We start from the raw sequence: 16,763 nt of genomic DNA, 5'->3' as shown, positions 1-16,763 counted from the left end.
TACCAGCTATCAATAACAGCTGGTACTGGACTTCACAATTCGGAGATCAAGATAACATCAATATTAACAATATAATAATTATCAATGTACATGCCTGAAAAGAAAAAAAATAAAGGAAGAAGAATAGGGCCGTTATAAAAATGAGGACCGCTTTATATTATCAAAGTTTATTCGAATTCAATCATTTGAGGAATCAGGCAAGACAAAATAATGAAAGAGTGTGATAAAATATATTTAATGTCAATTTTTATCTTTTACATCATCGACAAGGTAAACCGCCGTATTGTGGTGGAGGACAAGCGCAATTTGACCTGACTAAATATGGGCTTAAACAAGCACCAGCCACTGCAGCATTGTAGTTACAGTATGGAGTCATTTCACGATAGCACCAGCCTCCATTCACTGGCATAAAAAGATCCCTCGATTAATTTCAATGATATTGATCTAAGATTGAGTAATCAAGCATGTTATTTAGTACAAAGAAATTTACTTCAATCTGAAAAATAGTTGAAATAGATAGTGTAGAAACAACAAAGCTCAACTGAAGATCTTGAAGACTTTGTTTGATTGTTCATGTTCATGGATATAAGTTAATGGTAACAACTTTCAATACCCCTAGCATGTGTATAAAATAATGTTAGTCTTAACTGGGATTATTTGTCAATAAAAGATTTCAACAATTACGTAACCATAATTGTCAACTATATTACTCACAAAACATAATCTTTTGAGAATATGTGAAAATTACACTTAAACGTTTTATCAAAATTACAAATTTTTGATTCGGTAAATATTTTGATAATACCTGGAGGACAGTCCATTATTATATAGCATTGTTCTTGCTCGGTTGCATTTCCAACACACGTCTTATTCATGCTTATGTCGAGGCGATGATAACATTCCCTTTTCCGTGTCTTTGTGCCAAAACTGCATGTCTGAGAACAATAAGAATAAGACCCCCATTCTGTCCAACCAAAATGATCTGTAAAAATTAAAAACGAATATTACTATAAAGTTTTTTTTATTAATATGGGAACAACTCATATTTAGTATTGCTTTATTATAAATTATAAAATAAAATAAGTAAAATTGATAGACGAAATGTTGCGAACTTACAGTTAGTCTTGTTATATTGCTTCATATGCTGGAATATAAAGTAATTTCATCAACCGCATATCCCTTTTGGGGCTTCATATATATATAGAGAGAGAGAGGAGGAAGCTGGATTATCATAAATACTGGTCAGTGCAGATTTTTCAGTAATACATTTCATCTATTTCAGAGTGATAAAGTATAAAATATCATCCTAATAATTTAAAAGAACATCAAAATGGAAAATCGGGTACGAATAAAAACTTATTATTACCACAATCATATGTAATTTTTTATTTCATATTTGCTAAGCTTTTTCATCTGTATACTACAATGTATACTGGCTGACCTAACTTTTAGGCGCAATTGTTGGAAAATATCAGAAGAAATACAAAGAAACGGACATTACTATGTTAGCGCTTTCCTATGAGTGGAAGTTCCGTTGCCTGTAATGGCGATCACAGGTCAATTGTTGTTTCATAATATTGCAAGATAATGGTACGAAACATACTAGATTTTGACAAAGTGTAAATAAAAGGTCCGTATTTTGCGAACAACAACATTGTAATGTCCACAGGCAAATCTTACTATGTGCGAGGGAGGTTTCATTTTTGTGTCGCCTCTACGGAGTAGTGGTGACATATAGGGATCACTTCTCCGTCGTCTGTCTGTCCGTCTGTCCGTCTGTCTGTCCGTCTGTCCGTCACAAAACTTGTCCGGACTACTCCTCATAAACTACTGGTGCAATTGCATCCAAACTTTACAGGAATGATCAATACCAAGTTTAGTTGTGCATATTGTCAGCATTTTTCGGTTCAATGATTTTTGGCAGAGTTATGGCCCTTTAATAATTTTTAATTTTAAAGTTTGTCCGGACTACTTCTCTTATACCACTAAAGCAATTTCAATGAAACTTTACAGGATTGATCTGTAGCTCAAGTCCTTGCGCATATTGCAAGGGTTTTTCGGTTGAATGATTTTTGGCTGAGTTATGGCCCTTTGATAAAAAAGGTGTATTTTTCTGTGTGTTGCCAGATACACAAAAGCTTGTCCGGACTACTCCTCATAAACTACTATTGCAATTTCATCTAAACTTTACAGGAATGATCAGTACCAAGGGTAGTTGTGCATATTATCAGCATTTTCCGGTTGAATGATTTTTGTCAGAGTTATGGCCCTTTAATAATTTTTTATTTTTAAAGTTTGTCCGGACTACTTCTCTTATACCACTAAAGCAATTTCATTGAAACTTTACAGGATTGATCTGTAGCTCAAGTCCTTGCGCATATTGCACGGGTTTTCCGGTTGAATGATTTTTGGCCGAGTTATGGCCCTTTGATAAAAAGGTGTTTTTTCTGTGTGTTGCCAGATACGCAAAAGCTTGTTTGGACTACTCCTCATAAACTACTGGTGCAATTTTATCCAAACTTTACAGGAATTATCAGTACTAAGTCTAGTTGTGCACTGTCCTTCTGTCTGTCCGTCTGTCACAAACTTTGTCCCAACATGAAATTGGCCATCATGAGGCGACACATGTGATTACTGATCGCTCTTGTTTTAAATTATAAATAATTATTGCCGTTCCTATATACGGAGGTATATACAATTAACAAGATTTGTCCACCGTCTGCCTTTAGTCAATCAAAGCGAAAAAAATTAAATATCACATAATAACAAAATGGACGTCAAAAAACTTCAAAATACGATGTGGAAATGAACTCACCCTTCGGCCATGTTTATCAGGTTACCTATTGGTACAACTGAAAAATACCAATGTCAATCTACAAACTGAGTATCAGTCTTTAGGCTTTTGCAGGATAAACACAGTTGTAATAATTTTTGATGCATGCCATTTCTAAGTAGAGAATGTTGTCTCAATAAGAGTTAATTTTGTTTTCTTTCTAAAACTTGCATTAAATGAAACAAAACTCAATAAATGCTTTTTCCGGTTGAGTTTAATTCTATGAGAGTTTAATTGCATTATTCCTATAATATATTAGGTCATTTAAAGTCCGTTTCAAAAGAAACTTTGTAAAGCAGTTAACGTAGTAAAGAACGTAAAGAATAAGAACATTGACAGATGTACTGTTTTCAATTACGCAAGTAGCTACTTATTTTTGCCGATTGATGCACTAATTAAGCGCATTTAGTCCAAATAATTGTACTACACATTTAGTTATTGTGATATATTTCGTATGGCCCAATCTGGGCAATATCTCCCAGATTTTGAATCAGAACGAAAAATATCTTAGAATCTAGCTTCGAACGTCAAAATATTTTGACAAGAACGGAATGGTACGTATTTTTGTTGGCTCTCTATGTGTTGACTACATACAATAAATACATTAGGCAAGAAAATGAAATATCATTTCTTTATTCATGCTGTAGATCTTTCAGAACCATGTAACTAATTCCAATTTAATTCCAAGTTTTTTAGATTGATTCACGAAAACCAAAATTTTCAATTCACATGTTTTGTTATGGGGCTTACCACTTCGCCAAGAATCTTAAACGGAAGTTATAGAACAAGTATTTGCCTCTATATAAGCAATGTCTATTAAACTAACCCCCGAAAGACAAGCAGAGCTGATCCAACTTTGTCTTCTTTTCTTTGCTAAGTAGTTTGTTACAATACGTAAATTTGTCAAAGCTGAGAGGAAAGATAATAGAGTCCAGTGCAGAGGCCTTTTTACTTTAAACCTTTAGAAAAGATGAATATACATAAAAGGACGAAAAATATGCAGCAACTTAGATTTCAGTAACAACAATGTAATAAAAGATCCATGACCGGCATTTTCCAGAAAGACCTTGTCCGCCAAAATGCAACTCAATATAGGAAATGGACATTGTCTTCATATACATTGAAAATTTACAGAACTCTTTCAATTATCATGTAAATAACCTGTCATTAATTTACTTTTTTTCAGCACACAGATGTCAAACCATAGATCTAAATGAAAATGAATTTCAAGGGGACTGTGTCAATATTCACTATATTGAAACAAACAAAACCTGTCAATCACCATTAAAACATTATACTTCAAAGGTATAAAGCCAATCCTTCGATTTGTATTGTAAGAATTTTAGAAGAATACATTGGCAAGACAAAACTTTTACGACACACTGAGGCAAAATTACCGATCGGCACTCAAGAACCACACAAAGCAGTATCACATCGAACAGGAAACATATTTTAATCAAAGCCGGAATAAATAGTTAATATGGACCACATAAATCAGAGCGGCTTCAACATCAACAGCAAGAATACGAGGCGTGCCTCTACCAACAATTGCAAAAACTGCTAGATGGAAAGGGACAAAGACATTTGCAAAATTCAACAATGAAACAATAATTCAAGGAAAAACTGTACAAGAGGCAATACACACAAGTAGAAAATATTATGTATTTAACGGCATTATAAAACGTTACTTACTGTGCAAAGAACATTGACAACTCCGGCATCAAGTGAATCTAAAATGCTTTTAACAACACTGGTTTCTTTGCTTTACATAGAATAGGAATAATTTAATGTTTATTTAGATTAGAAAATATCAATTGTTTTCTTAGATTAAAGATATTAACAACAACATATATAATTCTTTGAATTTTACCTTTCATTAAAAAGAAAAATTGCGTACTTTTAAATGCACTAAGGAATCAACTTGATATGTGGTTTATAAAATAGAAAGATTAAACGAGAATTGCCAAAGGAAGTTCAAGTTAGATCGAAATTTTATCAACCGCAATCACTTTTGGAATAACATATCCACCCAATTACCCAGCCTGTCAAATCAAAATGTTTGATTCTTTATGCATTATCATGACTAGGTCATGTATTAAAACTTGACATGATCTGATGATGACTCTCAAGACTGAACAGTGTTGCTAATAAGCCAGCTTCCTCTCTCTGTCTCTCTGTGATCCCAAAAGTTAGTAAATTATTGTAATTAACAAATTTGCATAAAAGACAAAATGCATGAACGACTTCACATTCTGTGACTTATGACACATTTAATTCTGTTTGTTTGTTGTTTGTGTTTGTTTTTACTTGTTTTCTTTTCCACACGATATAAATCTTAGATTTTCCTTATCAAATATTTCATCATTATAAAATATAAGTTTACTTTCCTATGAAAGAGAAATATTTGTATTTTCACAAACAAATCATTTATAATATTTCTTTTTGAAATTGAATTAAATCATACCGCATGCCACGCATGACTTCGGACATTTTTCAACAACATAGGGATCGCTGCATGCGTCTGCATTAAACCTGCCTAGTGTTGCACATAGTTTTGGATCGTCATCTTCACATACTGCATTAGGTGATACTGGATTAAGTTGAAGAATCTGAGCTGAAAATGTATCAAAATCTTTTTTAGTTTCCTGACATATTAAAACATGTCAAATACACAGCTATACACTCTAAATATTTTTTTATATCAATTGTGACGACTATAAGCTATGAAGATTACAGGTAAGCTTACCTCAATAGTGACAATTTGAAAAAAAAGGTCTGGTTGGATTTTACGTACTTTAAAGACCTTACACTCTATTTCATAATAGATAGTGTCATTGTTGTCAATAATGAAATAAACAACAATGAAAACAATCCTTTAGTATTTCAAAATGATTCCAAACAAAGTAACAATCCTTGACAACAGACTTTATCATGTGACAGGCATTCTTTTGTATTTTAAAAGAGTTCACCATCATTAAGCTATGTTCTCAACGCCGATCAGATCAACTCGATCCTCCCGATCACATTAATTCCCCGATTAAGCCCAACCAAGCTGGATTAAATGCACATTTACGACCCCTACACGACCTCAAGTCGACCCTACACGATGTTTTACGGCTTCTTCTCGACGACAACCCGACCAACATCTCGACTTCTTCTCGATCACCCAAACATATACGCGAGTCATTCACGATTTCAACTAGACTGATCGCTTCTCGACCGCTTATCTACTCGATCGCTACTCGAATTTTTTTAAAAGTCAAAAAAATTCGGGTAGGAAGCCCGAGCCATGCCGACCAAGGTAGACCGCTCCGACCACTCCCGATCACGCATGCAGACCGAGCTAGACCGGTACCCGATCGCTGATCGTGCTTGATCGAGTTGATCTGATCGGTGGTGAGAACACAGCATTTAACTGCTCAGGTCGATCCAATCTCAATCTTTTTTTTTTTCAATATTTATTTCTTGTTTCCCTTAAGTATGTTTATACAATACAGTTGTTCTAAATTTAGACTATAAAGACTATAGCAATTAAAGTTTAAATTTTATTGATCTAGTTAAAACATTATAACTATAACAATGGAGGTTATTTGTTAACATAAGATATGTAGTATAAATTTTATATCTTACTACCTGACATATTTGCACTACATGCGTCTAAATTACAATAATCAGTCTTGCAACAAACCGAACAATTTTGCACTGCAGTTCTCTTGCCTATTATTTGTGAAGTGCTTATCCTTCTTAAACTGCAATCCTAGCAAAAAACTAATTATTTCAAATATGATATATATTGAAGATGTTGAACATTAAAAATGGGTTAACAAAACATGGAATGATGCTTATTGGTTTATTTTTCAATACAAAACATTTCTTTATTAGTCAATTGTAATTCCTGTTGCTTTATAAAAACCAATGACGAAAACTTCGACCCAATTCGGAACAAATTTTAGTTTCATAACGCAAATTAGAAATATAATAAGCAGTTAATATGATTATAATAATTGACAATATAGGACCAATACTCCCTGAATACCTGATGTCTCACACAGCCAAGACGGTATTTTGATTTTCCAAACGTTTCTATCTTTTCAGCTAGGCATATCTATAGAAAAAACATACACTCCTTAAATAGTTATGATGATAAAACACTTCAGTAAATATCAAAAATCACATTTGATCTTCAGAAGGTTTTAATTAAGAATTGTATTACATTTTTGTCCTGTGAAGTAGTAAAGGCGATAAAATTATTGTATTGTAACTGGTGAGATACTTTAAAACAAATAAAGTTGAAACAAATCTGACCTCTCCTTCAAGACATTCCTTGACAACTTTGCAATCATTTGGATTATCAACCAAACCACACGATAAACATCTCAACGTATTATTGATGTTACCTGTTATAAAATTAAAGGTTATCTAGATTTTCTTCAATTGTCAATTATATTTTTATATCATGTTTTTGTTTTGCTTCAAACTTGATTATGACTGCTGCTAACAACAATCGCTTATTAAATGCTTCCATTCAGTTGGATACAAATCGAACATTAAAACATAGTTCTAAAATCTTGAATACAATAAAATGAGGGGTTAGAAATTGTAGAGCGAAAGTACAAGTATTTTATATTTCTATAAAAAAATGTGTCATGAAAAACAATCCTTACCCAACATCTTTAAAACTGATTTAAGAAATAAATTATTGTTCTGAGGTATGTGCCCTTTATTTTTACATAGTATTCATAATATATATATTATTCACGATATACAGTATTCATGATATAGATCTAAATTATTCATGATATATATTATTCATGATATATAGTATTCACGATATATAGTAATTAATGATATATATTATATGTAATATATAGTATTCATGAGATATAGTATTCATGAGATATAGTATTCATGATATATAGTATTCATGATATATAGTATTCATGATAAATAGTATTCATGATATATAGTATTCATGAGATATAATATTAATGATATATAAAATTCATGAGATATAGTATTCATGAGATGTAGTATTCATGAGATGTAGTATTCATGATATCTGTGTTTAATATTGATAGTTCTATATGTACCTGAACGGCATTCATTCAAATTACAAAAGTTTTCACGGCAGAGGGAGCTGCAAAATGAGAGTCTTGTGTTTCCAACTGGCATTGGCACAGCCTACACAATCAGATCAAGAAAAATTGTCTCATTATGAAACAGATAACATGATATATTTTTATATTTAGTTTTATTGCAAAACAAGTGGAAAAAACACCAATTCACAGAGCTACGTCTTATTTAATGAAATTGTGGCTTTGAAGCTGGCTGTAAGAACGTCAGTAAAATTCATTTCTAATTGGGAAATAATATAAAGACTACCATGTTAAAATGCTGTTCCGTTAAGGAACTACGGACAACTACAAGTAGGTTTATCGCACAACATAACGGACAGCACTTTGAAGATGAAGGTAAAACGATCGATTAATAGTTTAATACCAAAAACATGTTATTTGCCAAAGATCAATATCGTTGAGAATCTGTAAATACAAATAAAAAAAATCAACAGAGAAGAATAGGGAGAATAAAACGTAGAAATGGCTAATTAAAGTAACTTAACTAATTACAATAGCATATAGTTATACATGTATATAGAATAACTTAACTTTTATAGTAAACACTTAAAGGTAGCTTTCGTCAGGTTTTAAGAGCGTCATTAGCTTTCGTCAGGTCTTAAGAGCGTCATTAGCTTTCGTTAGGTCTTAAGAGCGTCATTAGCTTTCGTTAGATCTTAAGAGCGTCATTAGCTTTCGTTAGGTCTTAAGAGCGTCATTAGCTTTCGTCAGGTCTTAAGAGCGTCATTAGCTTTCGTCAGGTCTTAAGAGCGTCATTAGCTTTCGTTAGATCTTAAGAGCGTCATTAGCTTTCGTCAGGTCTTAACAGCGTCATTAGCTTTCGTTAGATCTTAAGAGCGTCATTAGCTTTCGTTAGGTCTTAAGAGCGTCATTAGCTTTCGTTAGGTCTTAAGAGAGTCATTAGCTTTCGTTAGGTCTTAAGAGCGTCATTAGCTTTCGTCAGGTCTTAACAGCGTCATTAGCTTTCGTTAGGTCTTAAGAGCGTCATTAGCTTTCGTTAGGTCTTAACAGCGTCATTAGCTTTCGTTAGGTCTTAAGAGCGTCATTAGCTTTCGTTAGGTCTTAAGAGCGTCATTAGCTTTCGTTAGGTCTTAAGAGAGTCATTAGCTTTCGTTAGGTCTTAAGAGCGTCATTAGCTTTCGTCAGGTCTTAACAGCGTCATTAGCTTTCGTTAGGTCTTAAGAGCGTCATTAGCTTTCGTTAGGTCTTAACAGCGTCATTAGCTTTCGTTAGGTCTTAAGAGCGTCATTAGCTTTCGTTAGGTCTTAAGAGCGTCATTAGCTTTCGTCAGGTCTTAAGAGCGTCATTAGCTTTCGTTAGATCTTAAGAGCGTCATTAGCTTTCGTCAGGTCTTAAGAGCGTCATTAGCTTTCGTTAGGTCTTAAGAGCGTCATTAGCTTTCGTCAGGTCTTAAGAGCGTCATTAGCTTTCGTTATGTCTTAAGAGCGTCATTAGCTTTCGTTAGGTCTTAAGAGCGTCATTAGCTTTCGTTAGGTCTTAAAAGCGCCATCATTTTGGCCGACTTAATTTTGCACTATACTAAAGATCCCTTGTCGGTAAATTTATATAATAAAAATAATAAAGAAGTTATAGAACAAATGATTTAGTTGACAAACATTGTAACGAAGCGTATACGACGTGAAGGCCATGTGGGAAAGACATATCTTCATAAACTTCGGAAATTTAAAGATCACCATCAAGACTTAAATGGTATATGATAAAATATTACATAGTCTAAAAGGTTTCTTTAAATAGGCTTGTTATAGGTCGCGTAAGAGCACTGAGATAAACAAAAATGTCTTGTTATAAAACCACCCACGAAGTGCCTGAGAAGTAGCAGATGTGTTATCATAAACATTTATATGAGAGACTTAAGGTACTAGATGCCTACGGCAGGACTTTCTTTCTGAGGATTTTCATTTTCAATGAGGATACCCCGTTTAAGAAGGACAAAAATTTTGAATTAAGAATTTTTTTAAATAAATATATACCTACCTACCCACCCACCCACCTACCTATCTATCTACCTATCCAATTCTTACTTTTAGCACAAATATTAAGAATTTTATTTAGATAATTATTATGTGAATATATTAAAATGTCCAACAGATACCGGTTTTTACTGACTGAAACATATTTGTCGTTTTCGTTCTATATAATATAACTGTAAGAATTATAGTTCTTAATTGTAAATTTATTTATTATAATCACATAATTTTCATAGTTTGATTTTTTCGATAGTTTTACTATTAAAAACATTGTTTGACTCTTTCAATTTAACATAGCTTCACTATTTCCGCCAAACGTAACGTCTTATTTTGTTTCCCGTAAAGAGACGTCATTAAATTGTTTACGGTGACGTCATTAACCGTTACTTTGATATGTTGTTTTGCCTTGGGCGGAAGTGCTTAAATTGTTGATGTGTTTTGTTTATTGATGTTTTCCAATGGAAAGTAGATCATAATCGGTAAGCTAGTTATTTATTATGTATGAATTTTAATAGTAAATTCAATATTGTTTAAATGATGATGAACTTTACAATATTTGCCGTGAATTAAATTATAAACGGAATTATTTGCGGAAATATAAAATAACATTATTATTTGCATAGATTTAAGTCTATTATTGTAAAGGTAATATCGTATATTTATGATTTGTATTAACATTATTATTTTTGACAATTTATTTTATTTTATTTAAATGCGTTGTAATCAGTATTTAGTTTGTTTATTTTATTAATTTCAGAGAATCGCATTGTTGTATCACATTGATATATTATTCCATGAATGAGAATAAAGAAAAGTGTTGAAATCTGCGCATTCTTGACTATTTTTAACGGAAAACATTTACAATTCTCGATTTACAATTCTCGATTTTTACAATTCTCGATTTTACTGTGACGAAAATGCCGTCAACAAATAGTGCGGAAACTTGTATAATCAGGAGTTTGTCAGTTTGAAGAGATCAAGAAGTGCAAATGGCGCTCAACTGACGAAACTTTACAATGAACTTGAAAAGAGCATGATGTCCTACAATAATATAGAAGAGGTAAAACTACTGAACAGTAAGTTATGTGAACGCTTTGAACATTTCAAATCAGTGCATTTACAATGTTTAGATTTGTGCGCGCAACCGGAAGTTGTTGCAGACTTGGAAGCGAACTTTGAGAGCTGTTTAAAGAACTTTGAAGAATTCAGGGAAAGATTTTCTCAGTGGATCGCGGGAGCTATTGGACCGCAAGATGGAGAAAATATTCCTATAGAAAATGACGCAGAGTCAAATGTCAGCCATGGAAGTTCACGTACTTCAGTCTCGTCGCGCCGGAAATTACAAAGTGCTAAAGCAAAGCGTTTAATAGCAGAACACAAATTAAAACAACTTAAAAAGAAACAAGAACTTGAACGAGCTCGCCGGGATCTTGAAATGAAACAACAATTGTTAGATCAGCAGTCGGAATTAGAAGAAGCAGAAATAGAAGAAATGGTGTGGTTAGAAACAACACAGGAAGAAACCGGGGTCATATCTAACAATCAAAATGCTCAGCCTGACGTACAAAATAATATGACTAATCATATTCAGGTGAACAACCGTACAGATTCTGTGAGAAATATAACTTTGACACAGCCCAGACCGGAAATAAACAGATCGTGTATACCGGAAGTTGACAGTGAGAGATCAAACATTGACAGATCATTTCAAAGATTGGCGTCAGCACTTCATGAAGGATTCAACTTACCGAAGCCAGAAACTATTGACATTTGATGGGAAGCCTGAAGGATACTGCAAATTTATCAAAAACTTTGAAACAAACATTGAAAGCAGAATAAGTGACAATAATTTAAAGCTAAGTTATCTCATTCAGTATTGTACAGGTAAGGCAAAATCTAGTATAGAAGATTGTGTTTTGTTAGAACCGGAAGAAGGTTATAAACGTGCTAGTCAATATTATTGTCTAGATTTGGCAGACCACATTTAATTGCAAGGTCTTACATTGATAACTTGGTAAATGGTGCTCAGATTAAAGCGTCCGATGTTGAAGGGCTATCTAAATTATCTTTAGAGATGCAGAAATGTGAAATTACACTTTCTCAGTTAGGATTTTCCTCAGATATTGATAATACAGAAAATTTAAGATGCATTGTTAGGCGGCTCCCAACACATATAAGGGTAAAATGGGTAGAAGTAGCACATTATATAAATGAGTCAGGTAGAGTGCCGCGCTTTTCAGATTTGTCTAAATTTGTAGACGAAAAATCACGTATCGCTAACTCCATGTATAGCTATGATATTTGTAAAAACAATGATTTTATCAAGAAAGAAACCAGAAACAGTTCTGGCAAATATTACAGTAATGATAGACCAAAGGTTACTACTCTAAATACACATACTGAAGAAAACGGTCATGAAAGTAGTAAATGCATTTGTTGTTCAGGTAACTGTGCAGAGTTATCACTGTGTAACAAGTTCAAGTCAATGAGTCTCAATGATCGTTATAAAACTGGTAAGATCACTTAAATTGTGTTACAATTGTTTAAAAGGTAAACATTTTACAAACAAGTGTAGAAAACCAAAAATATGTAATGTTACTAATTGTAATGTCAAACACCACATTTTGTTACATAGTTGGGTAAAACCCGATAATGGCCACACAGCAGTGCAGTCGTCGTGTAACTGTGCAGCAACAGAAGGTTCTACTGTAAAAAATTGTCTGGGTATTATTCCTGTAATAGTTAGGGGTGGGGACGGTAGTTCTTGCCAGACATATGCCCTGCTAGATGATGGGGCTGATAAAACCTTATGTGATGAAAGATTGTTACGGAGCCTGAATATAACCGGTAAGCCCGTCACATTCCGGATGTCTACGGCAAACTCACGTGAAGGTTATTATACATGGTCAGGAGGCCGACTTAGATATTCAACCTATCGATGGAAATGAAAGTATTACCCTAAGAAAAGTCTGGTCAGTAAAGTCATTACCGATATCAACTCGATCTGCAGCTAATATGCAGATATCCGAAACTTACCGTACTTATCCGGTATAAATATTCCAGATATAGACACTATTGACGTTATGATGTTAATAGGGACGGATTCACCTATTGCACATATACCGCTAGAAGTGAAATTCGGAAATAGCGATGAACCGTACGCGATACGCACTCGTCTTGGATGGGCTATACGCGGTCCAGTCCCAACTATGAAAGAATCCAACGATATTAATATAAATTTCTTTGAGTCACGTGACATGTTGTTACAGCAACAAATTGATCGTTTGTGGACAGCTGACTTTAATGATAAATCACAACAAGTGAAGAGTTGCATGTCTGTAGAAGATAAAAATGCTATGAAATCCATGGAATCAACTTTAACTCGTGAGGATGGTCATTACAAGATTGGCCTCCCTTGGCGTGATGGAAATTCGTCATTCGTAAATAATATACCGCTTGCTCAAGCCAGATTACAGCAGTTGAAGCGCAAGTTGTCAAGTGACAATAATTTGCATGATATGTACAGAACTACTGTAAATGGTTACATTGCAAATGGCTATTCATCGGATGTAGATTACATGGTACCAGAGAAAACGCGTGTTTGGTATACGCCGCATCATCCAGTAACAAATGTGCATAACGCTTCTGAAACAGACAAATTAAATGTTTGGTTACATGGACCAACATTTCTTAGTAAAGGTAGGGAACACTGGCCTAAGTATTCAAGTAATTTTATCCCGGAAGTGAGTGAAGATGATGTTGAAGTAAAGAGATATGGATGTATTTTTTCTTGTTTAACATCAAGGGCCGTCCATTTAGAAGTTACTCATAGTTTGAGTACAGATTCGTTTATCGCCGCATCACAACGATTTATTAGCCGGAGAGGTCTACCAAAAAAAATATATAGTGACAACGGAACCAATCTAGTAAGTGGAGATTGTGAATTGCGAAAGTCCATACGAGAGTGGAATCAATCCGAAATTGGACAATTTATGTTGCAGCGGGAAATCGAATGGAACTTTAACCCTCCGTCAGCTAGTCACATGGGCGGTATATGGGAACGGATGATACGATCGACACGTGCAATTTTGAGATCGTTAGTCAAAGAGCAGCTTCTGACAGATGAACACATTCTTACTGTTGTAACAGAGGTTGAAAAAATACTTAATGATAGACCCATTACCCGAGTAAGCGATGACCCAAAAGACCCCCCAGTTTTAACTCCAAGCATGATTTTATTACTAAAGTCCAATACATGTATTCCACGTGGCATTTTTAGAAAAGAAGATACATATGCAAAGAGAAGGTGGAGACAGGCTCAGTATCTTGCTGATATATTCTGGAAACGATGGATTCGGGAATATATACCTACTCTACAATCTCGACAAAAATGGCTGAGACCACAAAGAGATATCCGTGAGGGCGATATTGTACTCGTGGCTCAGGAAAACATACCAAGGGGGCAGTGGCCGTTGGGCAGGGTTGAATCTATAAATGTGGGTCGGGACGGGCATACACGAAGCTGTGTGGTCAAAACTAGTATGTCACAATTCTTAAGACCAATAACTAAACTTTGCCTACTAGAATGTTCTATTTAAGTAAAGGTATACATTACAATAAGCTATTGTTTGTATAAGATGAAATCGTAACGTTTCATGGTGGGGAGTGTAAGAATTATAGTTCTTAATTGTAAATTTATTTATTATAATCACATAATTTTCATAGTTTGATTTTTTCGATAGTTTTACTATTAAAAACATTGTTTGACTCTTTCAATTTAACATAGCTTCACTATTTCCGCCAAACGTAACGTCTTATTTTGTTTCCCGTAAAGAGACGTCATTAAATTGTTTACGGTGACGTCATTAACCGTTACTTTGATATGTTGTTTTGCCTTGGGCGGAAGTGCTTAAATTGTTGATGTGTTTTGTTTATTGATGTTTTCCAATGGAAAGTAGATCATAATCGGTAAGCTAGTTATTTATTATGTATGAATTTTAATAGTAAATTCAATATTGTTTAAATGATGATGAACTTTACAATATTTGCCGTGAATTAAATTATAAACGGAATTATTTGCGGAAATATAAAATAACATTATTATTTGCATAGATTTAAGTCTATTATTGTAAAGGTAATATCGTATATTTATGATTTGTATTAACATTATTATTTTTGACAATTTATTTTATTTTATTCAAATGCGTTGTAATCAGTATTTAGTTTGTTTATTTTATTAATTTCAGAGAATCGCATTGTTGTATCACATTGATATATTATTCCATGAATGAGAATAAAGAAAAGTGTTGAAATCTGCGCATTCTTGACTATTTTTAACGGAAAACATTGGTAAATATATACCTACCTACCCACCCACCCACCTACCTATCTATCTACCTATCCAATTCTTACTTTTAGCACAAATATTAAGAATTTTATTTAGATAATTATTATGTGAATATATTAAAATGTCCAACAGATACCGGTTTTTACTGACTGAAACATATTTGTCGTTTTCGTTCTATATAATATAACTGATATCAATTTTGACATAATTGTCGATATTTTTCAAACAAGATTATTATGTTAATTTTATGTCAATTGTCATTTAAACATATATTAACTTAAATGCTGAAAACATATCAGTCATTTTATTCCACAGACCTGCTTGCCATAAACGCCCATCATTGGGAAAGCATTCAGTAAAGAGTAATTCATTTTAGAGAGATTGTTTGGCATCAACCACTCAAAAGGTCACATGCATATGGTCAGATCTTTTTACTTTAGGAAAGATTATTACAAGAAGTATGTCAGTTATTATTCTATTGATATATTCAATTGTTTCTAAATATTTATGAATAATTGTAATTAATTATTAATTGAAATTAATAATAAAAAAAACATTCTACCGTTTTTATAAGGCGGGGGATCGTCAAATCAGAGGATCAAAATGTTTAATCATAATTGTCTTTTATCTGTTGACTTTATGAAGACAACCGCCAGCATATGTAATTGCAAACAGTTTAGTCCATAAAACTATGGTGAATTACTCGTCAAATTCACCATGCTTAGAGCGACCATAAATGCAATATTGACATTTACTAGAAATGCTAACGCGTTGTCCAAGCATTTTGTACGCCAGTTTATGCTATTACTCGAGAGAAAAAATAATTATTTTATTGTCATCTATTGGTATTTAGAATACATGCAATGAAAAGCAAATATATACATGTATAAATTACTTTTAATTTAATTTATTAGAGCAAAATGTCCTCCGAAACATCTCTTTCGGAGGTTTTTTGTAACTGGAGTATCATAAACACGTCGGTATTTTTTTTAAAACAGAAGTCTTAAATAATTCCATACAGCCAAATGCAACTGACATATACTAAAATAAAAAACTTTTTTTGGTAGATTCTATTTTGGCTAAATGAACGTACATTCTAAAATAGAAACTATGACAGAGCTAATATAGATGCAAAGTGTTTATATTTGTTAAGCATATTTGCGATCAAATACCATTTGATATAATTATGCAAAGCAATACATTATAGTTTACCAAGCCCCTTGTAGAGCCAAACGTGTGTTTTACTTCACCAGTATGAAATACATCGGCTCTTCCATATCATGCCTGTGTACAAATGAGCAGAACTTGTATAGACGACATGACAACAAAATCAGGCTAAAATACATAACATATACGTGTCGTGCCTTTAACAAAGATACCTTTGGAATACCATACCAGGACCGTTCAAGTATCATAAAGCACATAAACATTAATCCTGTATGTATTTCCCATTGGATAAG

At 33.3% G+C, this 16,763-nt stretch overlaps 3 protein-coding genes across 7 annotated transcripts; 2 read left to right on the top strand and 1 right to left on the bottom strand.

Annotated features, from left to right (window-relative positions):
- Window positions 1-216: 216 nt before the first annotated feature.
- LOC132759917 (thrombospondin-2-like) lies at window positions 217-16,598 on the bottom strand. Of its 5 annotated transcripts, none has more exons than XM_060751796.1 (9): window positions 16,516-16,598; window positions 7,924-8,014; window positions 7,139-7,230; window positions 6,870-6,938; window positions 6,464-6,590; window positions 5,298-5,447; window positions 2,816-2,852; window positions 806-982; window positions 217-402 (listed from the first exon to the last, which is right to left on the bottom strand). In XM_060751796.1, the coding sequence occupies exons 2-8, from the start codon at window positions 8,003-8,005 to the stop codon at window positions 868-870; spliced, it is 672 nt and encodes a 223-aa protein (XP_060607779.1). In that variant the 5' UTR covers window positions 8,006-8,014; window positions 16,516-16,598; the 3' UTR covers window positions 217-402; window positions 806-867. The 5 variants fall into 5 exon arrangements, with proteins under 5 accessions (XP_060607779.1, XP_060607777.1, XP_060607778.1 ...); XM_060751798.1 differs by lacking the exon at window positions 217-402 and adding an exon at window positions 1,117-1,144 and having other exon boundaries at window positions 842-982; XM_060751794.1 differs by lacking the exon at window positions 2,816-2,852.
- On the top strand, window positions 10,138-12,459 carry LOC132759923 (uncharacterized). The gene is made up of 2 exons (XM_060751801.1): window positions 10,138-10,435; window positions 10,714-12,459. The coding sequence occupies exon 2, from the start codon at window positions 10,990-10,992 to the stop codon at window positions 11,728-11,730; it is 741 nt and encodes a 246-aa protein (XP_060607784.1). The 5' UTR covers window positions 10,138-10,435; window positions 10,714-10,989; the 3' UTR covers window positions 11,731-12,459.
- On the top strand, window positions 12,883-15,304 carry LOC132759922 (uncharacterized). Its single transcript, XM_060751800.1, has 2 exons — window positions 12,883-14,924; window positions 15,203-15,304. The coding sequence occupies exon 1, from the start codon at window positions 13,040-13,042 to the stop codon at window positions 14,552-14,554; it is 1,515 nt and encodes a 504-aa protein (XP_060607783.1). The 5' UTR covers window positions 12,883-13,039; the 3' UTR covers window positions 14,555-14,924; window positions 15,203-15,304.
- Window positions 16,599-16,763: the final 165 nt, after the last annotated feature.

The sequence above is a fragment of the Ruditapes philippinarum genome, unplaced genomic scaffold, assembly GCF_026571515.1.
Source record: "Ruditapes philippinarum isolate M1 unplaced genomic scaffold, ASM2657151v2 ctg6176_1_1_1_1, whole genome shotgun sequence".
In the NCBI taxonomy this organism is placed as follows: Eukaryota; Metazoa; Mollusca; class Bivalvia; order Venerida; family Veneridae; genus Ruditapes; species Ruditapes philippinarum.
The sequence above is the reverse complement of the archived record's forward strand: the minus strand, read 5'-3'. Positions and strand labels throughout refer to the sequence as shown.

What these genes read in the sequence shown, in the direction of transcription:
- LOC132759917 (XM_060751794.1), bottom strand. Translation starts at nt 8,005, where the DNA reads ATGCCAGTTGGAAACACAAGACTCTCATTTTGCAGCTCCCTCTGCCGT. An exon ending in TTGGCTGTGTGAGACATCAG is followed by an intron (nt 6,591 to 6,869) that starts GTATTCAGGGAG and finishes GTTTTTTGCTAG; the next exon opens with GATTGCAGTTTAAGAAGGAT. An exon ending in AATAATGGACTGTCCTCCAG is followed by an intron (nt 403 to 805) that starts GTATTATCAAAA and finishes TTTTTATGCCAG; the next exon opens with TGAATGGAGGCTGGTGCTAT.
- LOC132759923 (XM_060751801.1), top strand. Translation starts at nt 10,990, where the DNA reads ATGATGTCCTACAATAATATAGAAGAGGTAAAACTACTGAACAGTAAG.
- LOC132759922 (XM_060751800.1), top strand. Translation starts at nt 13,040, where the DNA reads ATGATGTTAATAGGGACGGATTCACCTATTGCACATATACCGCTAGAA.